The sequence below is a fragment of the Leptidea sinapis genome, chromosome 23 (assembly GCF_905404315.1).
Source record: "Leptidea sinapis chromosome 23, ilLepSina1.1, whole genome shotgun sequence".
NCBI lineage: Eukaryota > Metazoa > Arthropoda > Insecta > Lepidoptera > Pieridae > Leptidea > Leptidea sinapis.
The window spans coordinates 4,122,102-4,143,126 of NC_066287.1; the positions used below are offsets into that span (position 1 = coordinate 4,122,102).

At 35.5% G+C, this 21,025-nt stretch overlaps 2 protein-coding genes across 4 annotated transcripts in view; one reads left to right on the top strand and one right to left on the bottom strand.

The window, feature by feature from the left end:
• Positions 1–21,025, top strand: part of LOC126971377 (uncharacterized) — a 453,035-nt gene that overhangs the window by 200,462 nt on the left and 231,548 nt on the right. The gene's annotated exons all lie outside the window — the stretch shown is intronic.
• LOC126971321 (uncharacterized) lies at positions 765–20,598 on the bottom strand. 3 transcript variants are annotated; one of them, XM_050817552.1, is made up of 10 exons: positions 20,510–20,598; positions 18,867–18,951; positions 17,085–17,232; positions 16,210–16,310; positions 15,152–15,233; positions 12,810–12,932; positions 11,545–11,719; positions 8,836–8,959; positions 7,730–7,804; positions 765–5,688 (listed from the first exon to the last, which is right to left on the bottom strand). In XM_050817552.1, the coding sequence occupies exons 3-10, from the start codon at positions 17,188–17,190 to the stop codon at positions 832–834; spliced, it is 5,643 nt and encodes a 1,880-aa protein (XP_050673509.1). In that variant the 5' UTR covers positions 17,191–17,232; positions 18,867–18,951; positions 20,510–20,598; the 3' UTR covers positions 765–831. The 3 variants fall into 3 exon arrangements, with proteins under 3 accessions (XP_050673509.1, XP_050673508.1, XP_050673510.1); XM_050817551.1 differs by having other exon boundaries at positions 18,863–18,951; XM_050817553.1 differs by lacking the exon at positions 15,152–15,233 and having other exon boundaries at positions 18,863–18,951.

Sequence of the window (21,025 nt, forward strand, 5' to 3'; positions counted from 1 at the left end):
ATTTTCTACCGAGTCATTCTTAATTGCCACTCTGGTCACGAAATCTATGTCCGTATCTGGATTTAAGCAGTAACCACTTTTTGACGCTAAACTTTTAACAATTTGAATTAAGTTTTCGCTTTTTTTGTGTGGGATGCCGTTAATCTGAATATTCGAGCGCCGAACCCACTGGTCGTTTCTTAAGGTGCCTTCTGATAGTTCATTAATTTTTTGCGTTAAATCTTTTAATTCGATTTGATAGCTGTTAACTTTAGAGACCTCCTTATCTAAATCATTTATACGGTCTACGATGGTATTTATGCATGACTCCATAGTAGTAATTTTTGAAGACCATGAACTTACTGTTTCAGAAAGCTTACGAAATTCATCAGTAAAGAAACATTTAAATGATTCTATTGTAGAATTTAAACTATTAAATCTATCGTCAAAGTGAGCAAGCATAGACTTTAAATCGGTGTTTTGAGCTGAAATAGACTGAAAACTACTCTCAGGAATGGTGTTTGTAATAGGACTTATTATTAAATTACTTCCCTTTTATCCCTTATTGTCATAAAGGTCCTGTGCGGATGAGAACATTATATTTGAAAGCATGAATTGGCCAAGCATCTTAAATATTTTCTTTTTGTATCTCATTAACTATTGAAAATATCCAAGTGAATCTTATGTATTTTAAGTTAGGAATGGTAGATATTTTAATCGTTATATTCACGCGTTCTTCTTTTTCATTAATTTCTGTGCAGGTACAAGGAAATTATAAATGAAAATTATTTAAAATCCAACAGTACTGTATTCGCGAAAACAAAGTCATTTAAAAACACAATCGCAAAGGCATTACGACACACCATCATGGAAATACAATGGACTAGGATAAGGACAATACGGAGCATTAACACGATCACAATATTTAAGACATTTACTAATTTGAGGCCGATAATGACTAGGAGACCGGCATTTACTCATCATGTGACGACTGCAATTACAATGCAACCTATGATCAAAGTCTGTATTTTTACCTTTACTAGATAAATCTGGACGTCTACCACTTTTTTGTGCTTCTTGATGATCTAAGTATGGTACGTCCATTCCATAAAATTCTCTATGCATTCTGCGTTGACAACTTTTCCCTCTATAATTATGTTTAGGGATACTTTGTCTTTCATCATCATTTGGATGTGGAAGCAATCTAACGAGATTACTTTCGTAGTTACGTGATTCTATTATGTATGGTAGTGTCCGCGAAGTCAACTGCGGTATTCTGTGAATAGTATCATAATCATCAAAATTCGGTAATTCTGAGTCCATATATCTTTCAGGTAAATGATGCATTTCTGGTAGATTTTCGTTCTCATGGTGTTTTAAATTAGACCTTATCGGCTTTGCAGAATTATCTGGCATGCTTTGAATTATCCTTCTTCTTGATTGATTGGGTGTTTCATCAGTTAAATTTATTTTCGATTGCGTTTCCAAATTCGATAGATGACCCTGAGCTTTGTCGTTCCATTGATATTCTTTAATGAAAACTTTTGGTGAGAGATATGCGTTATTTTCTTCTTTACTTTCAGCGTGTGATACTCGTTTATATGTTGTGCTAAAATATTCATTTTCAGTTTGCACACTTATGTCAATGGTAAGTGCAGGGTATTTGGTAGTGGAATTAAATTCATTTTTATAAGCTTGAGATTTTGAATTCCGTTCACGAACTATTTGTAAGTGCTCCTTATCTTTGGCACTTAAGGTGCTAGGTGGTATCCTTGGTGTATATTGAGTATTTTTATCGCTTTTTATAGATTGTACATTTCCTTCAGTTTTTTCACCTACAATTGCATTCAAAAGCTTTTCAGCTTCGTCGTGGAAATTGAAAGGAGGTGAATTCCCAATGGGCAACTTTTTTAACCAGTCAATGATTGCATTTATTGTACTTTCATCATTTTGACTATGTGGTATGTCTCGTTTCTTTTTAAATTTATGTAAAGTATTAGTTAACTCTAGTATGCCTGTTGATTTCTTTGCTAACAACTGTTCAGACTGATTTAGGGGTAACTCATTTATCCATTCACGTATTATATCCTGAATACTATTAAAGCTCTCAAGTGTGTGTTCTAATAATTCATTACAAGGTACCGAAACTTCTAAAAGAGCATTATAAAGATCTTCATTAATGTTTTCTAAATTTGATTGTAAAGCTGGGAAACGTTTTAAAAAGTTATCACAAAAACGACCAATTTCTCCTCGAATTTTCGTTCTATATTCATGTTTTTCCTCTGGTTTATCAGCAATATAATGAAGACTTACAAAAGCATCTGCTAATTTGTCTTTTAGTGCTTCAAAAGATGGATCTATTCCTTCTAAAAATGGTATGGTTTTTGTTATTGTATCACGAATACGCTCTTTGTATTCATCCATTGCAGAAACCAACTCCTCTTGAGTATTTGTTGAAATGTCTTCCTTCACGCTTTTTATTAATTGTATAAGTTCTTCTTCTAAAAAATCCGAATCATTGAAATGCAAGTGACATTTGTTAAAAAGGTCTTTAATTTCATTTCTCAATTCTAAGTCACTCTTTCTATGTAATGATTTCCGAACTACGTTTTCTATAAATTGGTCAATTTCTTTTACTATATCAATGTTGGGCACACTTCCTGGAAAATATTCTTTCCTTATCATTTCTACTATTTGCTTTTTCAGTGAGTTCCATGGCGAAGCAGTCAATTCACCGTCATTTTTGAGATACTGGCGATCATTATAAAAAGTTTTGCTAGTATCTTTGAGCTGACGTTCCAGTCCGAACGTTAGATTTGAAAACTGGTCTTCGATTTCAGAATTGTCTTTGTATACGTCTTTTAAAGGAATGAATAATTCAGCAGCGTATTTCATGGCACGACCCAAGTCCACATCATTGGCAATATTATTTAACCGCTTGAAAATTAAATATTTAAGATGTTCTAACTCCATGTCATTTGAGAGTTTGGTATTGATTGCCTGTAAATAATTTTTCCTATCTATGATGTCTTGTGTTAATAGATCAACAATTTTATTTTGAATTACCTTGCCGAACATGTTTAATTTGCCAAACCATTCGTTTAAAATATGTGAAATTTTTTGTACATGATTTTCATTTGGTTTTTTACTATAATGTGAAGCATCATGCGGTTCTTCGTGTATAGATGATAAAGATAAGGTTTGGTTAAACTTATTTTTTAGGGTATTTCGGGGTGTTGATGTGTATTTAATTTCTTTACCAATTATGTTAGAATTAGGATCTTTAGGATGATTAGTCATATCTTTTTCGTTATTGGATTCATAAGTTTTATTTACGGGTTCACTTGATTTCTTTAATAATTTTTTCAAGCGTTCATATAAAATAGTAGTTTCTTGCATTGCATTAGAAAGGTCATCTTCATTTACGACATTTTGTAATCTCTTACAAATTTTATGAGAAAGGTCATTTATAGATAGTCTAGGATTTGAAAGTTGGAAATAGTTTTGTTTTTCTACAAGATCTTGTGCTAAAAGATCAACAACGTTGCTCTCAATAACATTGTCCAAAATGTTTAGTTCTTTAAACCATTTTTGTAAAATTTCTTTGATATTAGAAAGATTTTGTGAAATATGATCAACAGGCTTTTCACTATTATTTGCAGTATCTTGAGGTTGTTGAGAATGAAATCGATGGATTTTATTTTGGAAGTATTTTTGTGGTGTTGACAAAATATTCCTAGACTTTTCTATGTTTTCTTTGGCGTCAATATCATTGTCTGTGGATTTTTTAGGCCGATTTATATAATTTGCTGCTTCTTTCAAATCAAAAGATGTGTTTTCGATATCACTACAATGTAAATTATTTTTTAAGTGATCAAACAAATCATTAGTATTTTGGATTACTTGAGGCAGATTTTCATAACTTATGATACTTTTTAATCGCTTGTATATTTGATATTTTAGATGCTCCAACTCTTCGTTGCTAGTCGGTAAAGTATTTGAAACCTCTAAATACTTTTGTCGGTCCATAATATCCTTTGCTAAAATACCAACTATTTGTTCTTCAATATCCTTGTTGAATAAATTCATTTCACGTAACCATGTTCTCAAGAAATCTTTAATACATAATTTTTTTTGTGAACCCATTAAATTTTCATTAACACTCTGATCATCTGTAACATCACTGCTATTCGTATCACGTCGATCTTTACGAATAGGAGATTGAAACTGTGTGAGGTGTGTCGTATTTAACGGCTCTTTTAATGGTGTTGAGACATGGATTTCAGAGAGGCGCAAATTTTCATTTTCCTTGTGTAGAATATTTGATCTACTCATTTTATTTGCATCAAAAGGTGAATCACTAGTTAGTTGCGTTTTCGAAGGATCAGTATCATCGATATTACCATCGTCATATAAAGTGTTAATAGAGTCTCGTGACCGATACCGCATTGCAAACTTATTGTTGAAACCAACATTTTTAGTTTTATTACTGCTACTATTTGCCTCATTCGTAGTATCAAATTCTGTCATGTTTACTTTACTAAGAGTATCCTGCAACCATTCACTTAACTTTAAAGCTAATGATTCTTCAAAATTATCTTTGTCAACACTTCGTATTAAACCATCAATTTCGTTTTGTAAAAACTTTGTAAAATTATCTTGGTGCCACTGTTTTCGATTTTTCGGTTCAGTGTAACTTTTATCTTGAAGATTTTTAGTAACTTTTATTGTCTCATTAGTTGTCATATCTGCCGAATCGCTTACAATTTTAGGGGAATATTTTTCTTTTTTTAAATTAATGTCATCAATTATTTTTACTAAATTTCCTCTCCTTTTTTCTTCTTGGTCAGTTGGCTCATTCTTCACTTTCCGTCTAACGAAACTGACATCAGGTTGACTTTCCTGAAATTTAGAAAAATCTTCTTCAAACTTAATTCCTTCCTTATTTTCTACTTCATGTAATAGATTTAGACGGTTTTTATTCATCTTATTTTGTTCACTTCTCATTTGTTCTAAATTGTGTTCTGAAATTTCAGGTATAAAAACTTCCTTCTCCTTTAAAGTATCGGTTACAATTTGAATGTCATTCGGAAATTTATCGGTCTTATCAAACTGACGTAGTCGTTTGGAGTGACTTTTATCGTCATTCGTAAAGTCTTGTTCTTTTAAAGCTGCAATAAGGGTCTTAGCCAATAGTTTAGTTTCAGTATCGGTAAGTTTTGAAAATCCTGGTAAGTCCTTTATTTTTATCTCCGCATTAGGAATGTAGCCTTCGAAAGATATTTTCTCTAACAATTCTTTCAATGTATAATTACCAAGTTTATCAGGGAGTTGCAGTTGCACAAACTTCATCAAAAAACATTCAGCTAATTTATCTACGAAGCTTTCATTTTCATCTATATTCCATATTTCCAAACGCTTTAACTCTCTATCAATCTCATCCTTAGCTTGCTGATAATTCATTCCTTCTGTGTGAATTTGTTTCATCAAATCAATGAGCTTGTCTACCATAAAATCTTTTTGATCTTTGATATCATCAAAATTGTTCAATAAAAACATATTTCCCACCCATTGTTCAATATCAGTTTTTAAATTGTCCGGTTCCTTTATAAATCTTAGTGGCTGATTTGAATATAATTGTTTTTTACAGACGCATGAAGATGGTGTCTGACAGAAACATGATTTTTGTTTTACTTGAACGCCAATTTTCTGAAAAGAGAAATTACAACTTTCACAAAATGTAGATATCAGAAAATAAGGTTTTGGCGTTGCAAAATTATTGCTATATCTAGGTGACAATTCTGAACGCGAAAACGCGACTACTAAGCAAAATTTCAAACGCAACTTTATACCGAGTTTTATTCATGTGACGTGATTCAGCCATTTTCGTTATTGCTTTTTGTTATTAAACAGTCAGGTTAAGATATCCATCTAATAAGGTCGTAGTGAATATATATATCATCATATAATAAGAAATGAAACTAAGCAAAGCTTTTTCTTCTTCTTTTGTTTTTATTACATTATATTGAAGATGTATGATATCCTTTTTTTTAATAATAAGATATCTATCTAATAAGGGGGGGATAACAAAGGTGCAGGAATCTGAAACACCATAGCCTGTATAATTATTAAATTAAAAAATTTTAATTATTTAATTATTACATTGCTAAAAGGTACATGGGAAACTTTTTTTTAAATTTGATACAACGGTGTTTCTTTCTCTTTTGGAGTATTACTTGTTTCAAAATTAGTGTAAGTGCTAAACATTTAAACTAGCCCTTACAAATTTCGATTTTGAGAAAATAAATTTCATAACTTTTATGATGTTACTGGCGACCTGTCCGGCTTCTTATTGGTCTAGTTTAGATATTTCTATGGCAGATTCCAAAAAAAATAGGTTTACAACATACTGAAATATTGATTAGGTTTTATCATATACCCAGCCTATTCATAAGTATATTTACACAGAAAATACCTTAGAAAATATCTGGATTGTCCGATAGCTTATAAATTCATTGTGATATAGCATTAAATAATGTGAAGCTATTTTCCTCTTTTATTTCCTTCATATTTTGTGGTCATCCAATTGAAATACGTAGGACATTCTCCAATAGAAAATTCTTCACTGCTAATTTAAAATTATCATGGCGTTTAGAGCAAGCTATATCTCCCTAAAATTAACCATATTTCATGACCCAACAGATTAGGATCGGGACAAGACGATGGCCGACTTAAGCCTTGATGATGTCAAAATATTAAACGCAAGCACGATTGGAACTCGAACTTAATGACCCAGTGTGTCTTGCTTTTAGGACCATTATTGGTACGAGGTGTTGAGGCTAAATTACCTTCTCAAGAATAGTATCTTGTTATAACTGTGCCGTTCTTTTGACACCTTTATTTTACAAAAATATGGCTCAGTCACTCCTTGCTATCTAACACCCATCAAAATATCACTGAAGTGGGATAATGCCAACGCTGTGCATTGCTGTTTTATTCAGAAGCTTCTAAAGATCTATGAGCATATACTCGGTAATTCTGCTTCTTTTAATCGTACTCGATTTAAAAAAAATATCAGTAATCTCCCTTTGTCTACAAAAGAAGTGGTTTTGATTATTTCATCCTATTCATTTTAAATTATAGGTTCAATTTTACCAGTATTCTCTCCTATAAGTTTCGTATCAATGTATTCAGCGGCTAAAATCGATTGCGCTTTAAGGTTTAATTAGTAATTTCTGATGTTAAGTGATCACCGCTTCATATATAATTTAAATATATATGATGTGTTAATCTATATCCACTTCATCTATAGTCAACCGTTTGATGTGAAGCCATTTGTTTGATAAATAATGTTTCATTGTATTTCGTATACTTACGTTTAAGTCAAGTTGTGTCAGGAATTTCAAGAGACATAATAATACCAGTAGGAGGCTCCTTTGCACAGGATGCCGGCTAGATTATGTGTAACAAAACGGCGCCTATTTCTGCCGTGAAACATTATTGTATTTCAGTCTGAAGGGCGCCGTAGCTAGTGAAATTATTGGGTAAATAAGACTTAACATCTTATGTCTCCAGGTGGCGAGCGCAACTGTATTGCCGCTCAGAATTTTTGTGTTTTTCAAGAACACTGAGCGACACTGCATTGTAATGGGCAGGGCGTATCAATTACAATCAACTGAACGTCGTGCTCGTCTCGTCGCTTATTTTTATAAAAAAAATTACTATTTATTATATTATTTCGTCGTCTTACATTGGTCTCCTTTCCTTCTCTCTGGGGACATATTCTTCTGTGGCGTTCGTAGCGGCTTTTGGCGCAAGGACGGTCCTAAACCAAATTTATTTTTCTTTATATTATATTATAATGTAGCCCACATATATTTACTAACTTTGTAAGCCTATTACTTTAATGTAATAAAAGGATTTCTAACTATTTAGATAAACATATATCTAACCATCGAATAAATCGATAGAGTATAGTACGAATTACGTATCGTCTTACGGCTGTTCCCAATATACTATCTACAGATAGAGATAAATTACTACCTTCTACTGTCAGTAATTAGCCGTCAATATTCTAAAGCTGTCCCAATATACCCGATAACTCATTCTTATCGCCTTTCCATACAAACTTCTATCGCTGGTAAGCTATACGTCCTCCCATTGGCAGACAGCATGTACGGATAAGGTAAGTTACCGTCATTTGTCTGTCATCATCTCAAGTAGGCCACAACCGGAGAAAGACTGAATATTTGGAACGGCCGATAGAAAACCGCACAAGGAAGCTCATTCCACAGTTAGGTTGTACGTGAACGTTCAGGAACGCCAAACATTCAGATGGTGGGGACGATATATGCTTGTATATTACTGTTCGACGGCAGAAAAAGGCACTGCTATGGTGTCCACTACCCACCTATTGTGCGCAAAGAAACCTATCAATCGGTGATAGTGAAGTGATTAAAAATAATAGGGAAGTCCCAGACCCAAGAGTGTAAGTCGTAAGAGGCTACTAAGGGAATTTACCAGTTGGAGGCTTCTTTACACAGGATGCCGGCTATATTATGGGTGTGGTACCCTGTGTGCCTGTTTGGGTCTGAAGGGCGCCGTAGCTGGTGAAATTACTGGGCAAATGAGACTTAACATCTAATGTCTCAAGGGTACGAGTGCAATTGTAGTGACCTGCTTCTCTCAACCCTTATTTTCATAAGCAAAAAGTGGAACGATACGATCAAAAGACTCTCGCTGGGAACACTTATACTGAACACAGAAAACAGTTTTAGAATATTGACACACTTTGACACGCTTTGTTTACACAAATTATCTTGCCCCAAGTTAAGCATATAGAATAGAAATTCGAACCTCCGCACTCTCACATAGATCCAGCAGATTCTTGCATACGGCGTTCCTTATGCTGGACAAATATCGTACTTCGGTGGGTGGCCTCTGCTTTAAGTACTGGTACATTACTTCCACATCGTCAGATCTGAAATGGCATGTTAATAGTAGCTTTGAACATTGTGTATTCTTATCTAGAACGTTTAGACTCGAACTAAGACAGGTGCATCGACAAAGTAAAGACGGATGAGGCAATGACGTAGAATAAGTAATTCACAATCACGCTCAAAACTTTTCGCGTATGTTAGGCACGGTTTTCGTTCAGTTGTGTCGACCGCGCTTTAAACACGACGCCACGCCATGCAAAGTGTTCAGTGAACTGTCCAAATAACAATATATCTAAACCTAAAAAGAATGGAGTGTTGTATTTTAGGTAAGTGTCACTTTAAATTAACAAAACTGTGTAACTAATTTGACGTTTTTAATAATTTTGCAAAATAATTACATTTCAATTGCTTAAAGAAAACTTTCTTGAATCGTGTTCGCGTCCACGCGCGTGTTCCGTGACGTAGTGGTATTACTTCTAATGGGGGTGTACAAATAGATTTTGAGCCTTACTGCTACGAAATAATGTGTTAATTAAAATGATTGTTTCAATGTTATCTGTATAAGTCAATTTATACCGTATGTACAGCACCGCATGTACATTTTTGACGATCTTTTAATAGGCACTTGGGAGTCTCTTAAAGTTGTTTATTGTATCAGGCGATCAATGACAGCAGTGGAGTAAATAAAAAAAAAGAAAATATTTATAAAATCATGATAATTGAAAACCAGATCTAATATAAATTTTATACACGACACAAATGTAGAAGTTGTGAAAAGTAGAACGGAAGGACTTCTAGAGTGATGTACCCAAAAGGGTAAAAATGGAACGCTATTACTAAGATTCCGCTGTCCGTCTCTCTGTCCGTCCGTCTGTCATCAGGCTGTATCTCATGAATCGTAATAGTTAGACACTTGAATTTTCACAAATGATGATATCTCAGTTGCCGCTATAACAACAAATGCAAAAACAGAGTAGAATAAAGATTTTTTGCTCGATATTATATAGCGGCCACAGGTCTGTGTCTACACTTGAAATTAGCCTTAGGGGGCGTCCATCAATTACGTGAGATGTTTAAGGAGGGGAGGGGGTCGAGTCAAATCTCATCTAATCTTATGTTGAAGAGAGGGGAGGGTCTCGGCAAATATCACGCAATTGTTTTTCTATTCATGTCCATTTAATTCAGATTGTACATGCTTAAGATTTAATCTTAAGCGTAATCGTAATACGATTAAGATCACTCACTAATTCGTTCGAAAGAAAATAATTTCGTTCATACTTCGACGTTATACGTCTTTACAATAACCATGCAACACGTTTATGTAAGAAACACACATTTTGGAAAATCTCACGTGAGATTGGGGGATAGGGGAGGGGGTTGAAGAAAATCTCACGACATCTCACCAGGGGGGGAGGTAGGGACAGAAAATTAAAAAAAAACCTCACGTAATTTATGGACGCCCCCTTAGGTAAAAGCAGATCACATGATGAGAAACACTTCCAAAGTGGTAAAATAAATACCCCCCCCCCCCCCTGTAACTTCTAAAATAAGAGAATGATAAAACAAAAAAAAATATTTATGTACATTACCATGCAAACTTCCACCGAAAATTGGTTTGAACGAGATCTAGTATGTAGTTTTTTTAATACGTACGTATAAATGATGAGAGCTCATTTGCACTGTATGATTTTGAGCAAAGATCTTTTGGTTTTTAACCGACTTCAAAAAAGGAGGAGGTTCTCAATTCGTCAATATTTTTTTTTATGTTTATTACCTCAAAACTTTCGACTGGGTGAACCGATTTTGATAATTATTTTTTTATTTGAAAGCCGGTGCTTCTCGTGTGGTCCCATTATAATTGGTCCAGATGTGACAATGACATCCATGAGAAAACCATAAAAGTCTGCGCGAAACGCGAATTGCTTCAATATGACTTAGGGGCTCCTAACGGGTTAATAATATTATTTAACAGTCATCCTGTAGACTATAATATTGCAATATACACTGTATAGCTATCATACATACACTATACATAAAAATCTTACACTTTTTACTTTTTTACGCTCCGCAACGCCCCATAAGGAACTTCGTTCCAAAACTCCTTTTTTAAAGTCGGTGCTGCTTTAATGGAGTGTACGCACATGTAGGTAAGTATTTTATCAACAAGGCTTACTTTCCATACTGATATATACATGTCTACGTGATGTTTTTTTTATGGAATAGGAGGACAAACGAGCGTACGGGTCACCTGGTGTTAAGTGATCACCGCCGCCCACATTCTCTTGCAACACCAGAGGAATCACAAGAGCGTTGCCGGCCTTTAAGGAAGGTGTACGCGCTTTTTTTGAAGGTACCCATGTCGTATCGTCCCGGAAACACCGCACAAGGAAGCTCATTCCACAGCTTAGTAGTAGTACGAGGAAGAAAGGTCCTTGAAAACCGAACTGTGGAGGACCGCCACACATCCAGATGGTGGGGATGATATCCTAATTTGTGGCGTGTCGTGCGAAGGTGGAATGTATATGTGATCTTGTTGTATCTCCGTTGCACACGTTCTTTTGTTTGTCTTTGGTCACTACATCAAGGGTTGTTCGATCCTCGCTCACTTATTCCCATAACAATGTACCTTGAGCCATAACTGTTGCTCCGGCATTTGATATCGTCTACCACTACTGGTGTTGTTTGGATGTTTCTCCGACCGAGGCTGTTTCTTCTGTGTGTCTTCCCTTTATGCGTCAGGCATCTCCGCGAAGAGACACGACCTGGTGGACGCAGTCTCCTCGACCTCGAACGATTTGTAACTGAAAAACGACTAACATCATTAAATGAGTAACTACTTCGAAAATCTAAAATGCATTTCAGCATCAATTCTTAACTCGGCTCAGGTTAGATTGAAATTAAAAAACGAATGATTTGCCTTTCAAAATTTTAAATATTAATTATTTTGTGAAAAGTAATAAAGAATAAACTGTATAAAAAAAATTATCCTTTAATGGATGTATCAACCTTTATTTTTCTTGCTGTCATAATTAGTAATCGCATCCAACCTACAATGATTTATTAACTACACAGGTCTCTGTATGTGTGGCGGTCCTCCACAGTGCGGTTTCCAAGGAGCTTTTTTTCCACATACTACGAAGCTGTGGAATGAGCTTCCTTGTGCGGTGTTTCCGGGACGATACGACATGGGTACCTTCAAGAAAAGCGCGTACACCTTCCTTAAAGGCCGGCAACGCTCTTGTGATTCCTCTGGTGTTGCATGAGAGTGTGGTCGGCGGTGATCACTTAACACTAGGTGACCCGTACGCTCGTTTGCCCTCCTATTCCATAAAAAAAAAGGTCGACCTGGCACCACAAGCAGCATCCTTTCACGAGTTGAAACGATGGTTGGTCCATGCGACCTTGGCGTTTCATTCGCACATATTTGAGGTAAGGACACGACCCGGCACATGCCGTACCATGTTATAGCACTTTAAAATTATATAATAACTAGCTGACCCGGCAGACGTCGTACTGCCTCAATCGATAAATAAAAGACCTAAATTTTTGTATAAAATAAACTTAAAACAAACAAAAGGAATCCTTTTTCAAGTGTTACCTCCTGAAAAAGTTAGAAAGATATAAAAAATCATTTTAATTATTCATTTTAAACTATTATTTCTATTTGATTTCTGAACGATGGGGGACACATAAAAAATCATTTTTTTTTTATTTAATTCCGAGTATTTTCATATTTATTAAACGTATTAAACCTTTTCTGGACTTCCACAAATAATTCAAGACCAAAATTAGCCAAATCGGTCTAGCCGTTCTCGAGTTTTAGCGAGACTAACGAACAGCAATTCTTTTTCATATATATAGATATTTTAAAATGATATTTGAATTACTCACAACTCTTCCCCTGCGAGTACGTCAGTACTCTCTGAATGATTTCAGCGCTGCGTGACGTCACCATCTCACTGGATGCTGGGTACTGCCGGAGCGACCGTGCGAACTCGCATTCGTGAAATGTACCTTATGTCAATAGCAGTAATGTCAAAATCAATCTTCATCATCAAAGCTTTCACTGCAGCATACTTAGATTAAGGATTGGCCTCCACTGCGCTCCAACTAGATACAATCGAACAATGTGTGACGTTGACGTGCCACATGTTCTGTTAAACTTTGCTAATAATTAAAACTAAAATCTCGGGTTGCGTAGTAAAACTTTCTAAAAGTAATACTACAAGAAATAAGAGGCACTGGGATCACATATCATCAGTAAATATTTTGTATTTTATTAAATTCAATGTAAAATAACACGAAGCGGAGGTATGTTACAAAATTTGAAAGATGCCATTGAGTGTCAAAATGCCACGCACATAAGCATCTAATAGTTGCCGCAATAAATAAGCTATTGTTCTTAGGTAGTGTGGTATCTAGTTGGAGCGCAGCGGAGATCAATCCGCATTACTTTATTATTTTATGTTATACACTTCTTTTGTTAGGGAATTATTATCAGAGTGTTTTTCACGATACGTGCTGTTACACAAAGTATATTGTTGACTAAACTCAACCTCAGACCTCACTACTAATTTACTAGTTAATGTAATATCTTCATCACCGGTATGTTTTGTAAACTTATTAGCAGTACATTTCCTTCATTCAAGGCTTTTTTCTCTTACGGCTGTTCCCAATATTCAGTCTATCTCTTACTTGAGATAAAAATCGTAACTATCGTTGACTATCGTTGACTTTTCTGTCTAAACTTATCGACGGTAACTCACCTTATCTGTAGACTCTGTCTTTCAAAGGGACGACGTATAGCTTACCAGCGATAAGAGTTTGTAGGGAAATTGCAATTCACGCGTCCCAATATAAGGCGATAAGGATGACTTAACGGGTATATTGGGACAGCTTAAGATTATTGACAGCTAATTACTGACAGTAGAAGGTAGTAATTTATCTCTATCTGTAAATTGTTTAGTGGGAACGGCCGTTAATCGTTTTCAGCGATCTAACTACGGTCCTCGCCCCCAGTTGGCTTGTCGGTTAGCTGGAGGATACGAAATAGGGAACAAAATTTTATGAAGGATGCGGGGACTCGAATCCGAATCTCGCGCCGTTTGAGCGCTCTTACCAATTGAGTATACCGTTCGAGTGACGTATCGTTGATAAAATCTTGCAGATGAAGCTACAACCTGAGAGTTGAACAAACCATGCAAGACTTTATCAAGGTTACACGATATTGACTCTTGTAATATACCAAATTTCAATTGTATAGTTACATAAAAAATATGTGAATTAAATTCTTTCTAATAATTCTATAAAAACAATTTAATGATTTAAAGAAACCTTTATTATGTAACTTCTATATTTAATACCTTCTTTATTACAATTGACTAGCCGAGTGGTTAGCGATCCTACCTACTAAGCTACAGGTCCCGGTTTCGAATCCCGGTAGGTGCAAGCATTTATATGATGAATATGGATGTTTGTTTCCGAGTCATGGATGTTAAAATGTATTTATGTATGTTTATATGTATTTATGTATGTTTAAGTAACTATATTGTATTAAATATATCGTTGTCTTGCAACCCATAACACGGGCTATTTATGCGTAAATATTATTTAATAAAATAATAGTAATTTTCTTTCTATAAACGTAAAATAGCACAAGTAATAGATAACTTTATTATATTTATTGAATAGATAAGTTAATCTTTTCAAATTCTATTATATATTAAAATAGTTGAACCCACAGACGTTGTCCAGTAGGTACGCATGTCTTAAATATGAAAAATCGATCCAGCCGTTAGAAGGAGTTCACTAACATACACATGAGCAGGAGAATTATATTATATGGACGGAGATTGAGAATCTAAACCAATCTCAAATTCACTGGAACACACAAAAAATCATCAAAATCTGTCCAGCCGTTTAGGAGGTAGTTCAATTGTGAATCTAAACCATTCTCGAATCCACCTGAAGACACACACAAATCTCAAATTCACTGGAACACACAAAAAAATCATTAAAATCGGTCCAGCCGTTTAGGAGGTAGTTCAATTGTGAATCTAAACCATTCTCGAATCTACCTGAAGACACACAGAAAGTTTCATTAAAATCGGTCCAGCCGTTTAGGAGGAGTTCAATTACAACAGACGCACATAAGAAATATATATATTAAGATATTATGTCAAATATAATTGTACTTTAGGTATTTCTGTAGGCCAGTATAAAATAATAGTTACTTGTTAAGACTGAAGACCTCCGATGCAGACCAGGGGATTCAGTGCGTTGTGATGAAGAACACTTCGAAATACAGTCTTCACTCTAGAGACGAACGTACACAAATATTATGAAAGAAATATATTAAAGAATCATTGAGAGCAAAACGAGACTGGTGTCTCTGAGTGTCGTGCCAGATTTTGGCGAGACAACACGTCCTGAGAATGCCTCGTGTAGAGGCGAAACACGTGTCGAATTGTTTTAAAAACAAATATTGGCGGAATTAACACTAAAGAAAACTTAAATCATTTGTATAATCTGAACTGTTGATCTCAATATATTGTTGATAATTTTATGTATGTACATAGGCACATAAGTGAATTTGCTAGAAACTGTCACAGCCATAATGTTATCACCAAGAACAGACATAAACTTATAATGCCTACTACTACTGCTGTCTTGTTAGTAACCCCCTTATTCATAATAGTCTGCTAACTTAAAGCATTGCTAATTCTCACTCTGCCTTCTTCTATTGACCTAAGTCAGAATGAAAAAACACTCCTTAGCGGCTGTTTAAAGTTTGCGGACCATTATCAATAAGGGGGTAAGTCTTTTGTGTGACGATGTGTATGCTTTTACAACAAGGTCCCAGAAAATGTTGAAAACAAATGTATTACGAAATTCAAAGGAATTCTTAGTATTCGTTTGTGTGGTAAAGGTTACTATAACATAAATGTCTACCGCCGCCGTATGCGTGAGAGAAAGCGCCGCTGCCGATAGACGTGAAAACTTTGGTAAAAAATTTCATAATGTCTTAAAACAATTAAATTATTAATATAAATTTATTTTTAAAACTTAATTTCAATAACATATTAATAAAACAAAAAAAAATTTCTAAAATGCATTCATAAGATATACACAGCACTAATATTGCACAATACGGCAGCTGTGTAACTACAGATATACCGCTATAACCATTTCGGTGACGCGAACTCACGAGATTTCACTCATCCAAAAAGTGCGCAACGTGTCTATGGTAGAAGTTTTCACTCCAAAAAAAACATAAATAATTGGAGAATACCTTGTCTGTATTGTATCTCACATTATATAGTTGGACTGCTCGGTCAACCCAGCCACTACTTCTCTTGACTCCAGCCACTCCGCTGTCAGACGAAGTGATACCTGAAGATATATGAGAGGATCAAATTATCTATCCATGACCCATGTTGGGTTTTTGTACGTACTGCATTCTTCATTTCTGTTTATTAAATAAATTGCCTAATCGTTGAAATGTAAAAACATTTCGTGAAGTGTGTGAATGGGGTTTTGGTTTTATTTTTTAAAACTCCATTAGTAATTAAAACAAATTGCCTGCACCATCTATGTTAAAGATGACACTTATGAATGTCAAAGAATTAAATACTACTTCGGATAATTTGAGCTTTAATGAGAAGAAGTAGCAACAAACTGATTGCAGTTCATTTATTTAAAAAATTACAGTTTCAGCATTTTAAATTACATTTTACACAATGTATCTATATAAAGTGGTGCACCAAAATTACTCAAACATTACACAATAAGTAGGTACACATATATACAAAGCAATTATATATTTTTAAGCGAATAATTTAAAATAATAAATTATCTATTAAAAATGGAGAAAAAGAGGATCGACCAGGCACTACAAGCAGCGTCCATTCAGTCCATTCAGAGCATGACACATGGACCGGAAATCGCTTCCCTCGCACATATTATTATCTAAATTAAGGTAACGACGACTCGTCCCATGACGTCACCACGAGCAGTATCATTTAGGCGAGCATAACAAGCCCTGCTCCGGGAAAAAAACAACAAAAAACATAACAATACAAATAGCTAAAATTATAAAAAATACAAAACTATCCACCTTAGAAATAGCAGAAGACCTAATAATTATGAAAAGATATTCAACTTTACCAATGTTATTAATATGCGGTCGTGTTTGCAAGAATTGCAGACTAACTGCCAAGCCAAAATCGTAGAGACCACAAATAATTGCCCTTCTTTCAGTGTCTCCATCCATGATGAGAAGAAGAGGTGCTCAGTTACAAACCAACGAGGTAAACTGAAATAATTTAACTATTTTTATTATACTTAGCGCCTGTTTAACAATGTTTAAGAAAAGTACGAATTGTCATAAACTAGATAAATTGGTAGCCACATAAAGCGATACAACATACCACCAAGTAACACTGAGTGTGTTTCAGAATCGCGAACGTGAAAAGTGCTCAAATAGTACGTTAGCAACCTAAAAAAAGATGGCGTGACTTTTCACCAGTATATTTATATTATTTATACAAGATTGGATTGCAAAAAGCGTAAATAATTTAGTAAACCGAATATATTTTCAATAAATATGGTACAATTATTGACAATTATCCACATTCCTTTCTCTCCCGCTTATCAGAAAGGGACAGATGAAAGGACGCGACCAGCACACAGTCAGAAATGGAAATTATAGAGTCGCTCATTTTTTTAAAAGCCCAGTGAACAATGATTACAAATATTGTATTTTGTGTACAGAAAGCCATTGCCAGTGAATGTGAACGACTTACAAGGACGTGAACAACTACAAACAAGTTCTATTTACACGGTTTCACAGATAGACGTCTGTGTTCATTGTTCACTGGGCTTTTAAAAAAATTAGCGACTCTATAATTTCCATTTTTGACTGTGTGCTGGTCGCGTCCTTACCTACGTAGGTATGGTTACCTAGTTATAATTTATACTTGTTTTACACTACAAATCTGTAAAAGCTAACCTTTTTTAGCTTGCCCGTACACGAGAAGAGAATTGGCGCCAGTTGGTATCAAGAGAGAGATATGAAGAATTTTACAAACCAAATAAGTCTAGTGTGATTTTACCTAACTAGGTTACCGAATTATTTTATATATATAACAATATTATTATATTTACAAAGTGTTTGTTTCTCTCATTATAGGATACTAATTTATAAAATCCAAATCCAATCCAAAAGTAAAAAATATACACACAAATTCAACAAATAATCATAGAAACTTTCGCCTTTATAAAAAACGTAATACCTCCGACTGAACAAATCTTGATCGATCGATATCTATAAAATATGGACAGACTAACAAACGTAAAACTTATAGCAAGTCTCTTTTTTGTCAGGTTTAAAAAAATACCTAGTTGCTACTCCACTGATGTCACTGTCCAAATCTGGTTCTAAATTCAACAGACGCAGCTCAAACTGAAAAAAATGTTTATATTGCTGCCTATTGACCAATAATATTTTAAACAACTGGAGAAAACGCAGAAATCTATAGATATAGCAGTCGAAGCATAGTATGGTGTAATTTGAGGCATGTGCCATATTTCGCCTTTGTTTTTGTATGACGTGGATTGTCTTTATGTACAGAATAGGGCCTGTCAGAATATTTGTGTACTACAAGGCTTTTTTAGTGATGTAGGTACAGTTTTTATGTATTATGTGAAGCTGCATCAAGCCCGATTACGCTGAGATTTATGATCGGATTCACGAGATTCTTCTTTAGTTCGACCCGGAATAGATGCCAATTGGTCGTGGCGAGTACATACTATTACATTTGGCTTGGCACCGACTTTACCGACACCGAAGTTATTGTATACGTTTTAGTTTTTGAAGTCGGTAATTTAAACGGTTTTTTTTTAACGTAAAACAACATTTTGGGACAATGGAATTTCTAACATACATACGCGTCTCCTCAACAGCCGCAGCACCGTTTGACACAAGTCTGGGTGATAGCAGCATCGGCAGTCGTCATCTGATGGTACTACACACCTGCAAACAAATTTGATTTAAAATCTTCAGTTGCCAGAATTGTTTTTATGGAAGCGGAGGAAAAATGTGGGTTGATTCATGAAAAGCGACCACGGACGCCCTTGAAGAATGAAATGAACGTTGAAGGTCTTTAAAATATACAATTGACTCTGAACACAGTGAAAGGCATTTAGTGTGGTTTAAAGTAGAAGAAAGTTTTTTGAGAATAGCACTGTGAGAACGACACACATCCAGATGGAATGCGGCAGGGATCAGCTCAAAAATCTCTTCGAAATACTTGACGCGACGTGATAAATACGGTAGAACGCCCGCAGCGACGTTTCTAGGAAGAAGGCAGGAATACATCGTAAACCAAAATCGTTCGGTTTCGTGAAGAAGGAGTTCATAATATAGAGATCCTCCTCCTCCATGAAGTCAGCCAGCGTCAAGCCTCGCGTATTCCGATTTCCATAACCAAATTGTCCCATTCTCAACTCATCGCCGCTACGTTTGCCCAGTTTTTCATTGAAGTCTCCCATTACAACGTTGAAGTCTTAGAAGTGCGAATGGCTGTGGAGATGTCCTCATACATGGCTACCTCTGCATCTAAGTGTATCGCAGCGTAAACCTGTATAACTCAACGAGAGACTTAGGAACGAGGAATCCGAAACCACCCTGGGACAGTTGGTCGCCCTTCCGGAAGTAGAGCAGGAGTTTGGAATTTAGTAATATCGAGTCCTCTCCCTATCTTCGGTCTTCTTCTCTCCCTGTTTCTCTTCTCTCTATAACCCTACGATATCCCATAGTAGTCTGCTCAAAGCTTCCTCCAGTTCCTCCAATTTCTCGTCGGTCCGCTGTGTATTGACATTATTTGTTACCAGGGCCAATAGTCTTCATTCGTGGTAGCGTTGCCGAACCCGGGAATTCTTAGCGCCCCCTGCCTTGTCGCTTATGTGGGTGCTACCTTGGACACTCTTGGAACCCTTATACCCTTATTCGCCTCTTACGACACCCACGGGAGGAGATAGGAGGAGGCGTAGTGCTATTCTGATACGATTCCACACACACAACCCCCTTAAATTGTAGTAGAAATATTTTAATATTGCTAGAAAAAAGGGCTGCTATGGAAGTATTTAAAGGCCGTCGCAAATGGAGGTTGAATGCGAACTTTCCTAACCGATTTGACTGCTGCCTTCAAGGTTATAGCATACTCTTATTACAAAGACCAGCTCTTCTGGTATGTTCATGTGGCTGCTTTTCATTTGCTGGTGAGCCAGGGACCCGTTTACCTCTCGAGCGTAAAATACCGTATTCTATGCCTCCCTATCTGGGAAGCAGGCGTGTCTATAATATTATGTGTGTAAGTATGTCATGTAGGTACCTGTGAATAGATTTTAATATCAGATGGACAGACAGAAAAAGGCGCCGTTTTGGTACCCATAATATAGCCGGCATCTTGTGCAAAGAAGCCTCCCACAGTCTTATGCCTTTAGTCGCCTTCGGCATGGGAGTTTCTTATTATTATTCTTATGCCCCGGGAAAGCTCAGAGCATAATATAATAGGTACGTTTTTACTTACATTATAAAACATTTAACTGTATAATTTAGAAAACTGCAACATATTTACATTCACTTTGAACAGCAATATTAGCTAGGAAATGACATAACTTACAAAACAATACTGTCAGAAATTTGTTCCTCTACGTTATAGAGAAGTTTAAACTATTTAGCTTTAGCACAAAAAATGTTGACAGTTTTCGAATATTTATGTGTGATTTTGACGAACGTTTAGATAGACAAACATAGCGTGTGAGAGAGAAGAATATATTTAATGGAGACACAGCAAGATAGAAATGTAAAGCTTATCTCCTCAACTCTATTAGTAAATAGATCAAAGTCAGGGCGGGCTTCTACGAGGCCATTAAGGAATTACAATATATGTGGCACGGGGCAACCGTGCGACATGTGGGTACCGCCAGAAGACGGTGATTTCTGTTACGACTATAATAAGTATCAGGTATATACAATCGAGTCAGCTCATTAGGAATATCAGGGGCATCTATTAAACCCCGGCTAACTTTAAGTAATTTTGTTG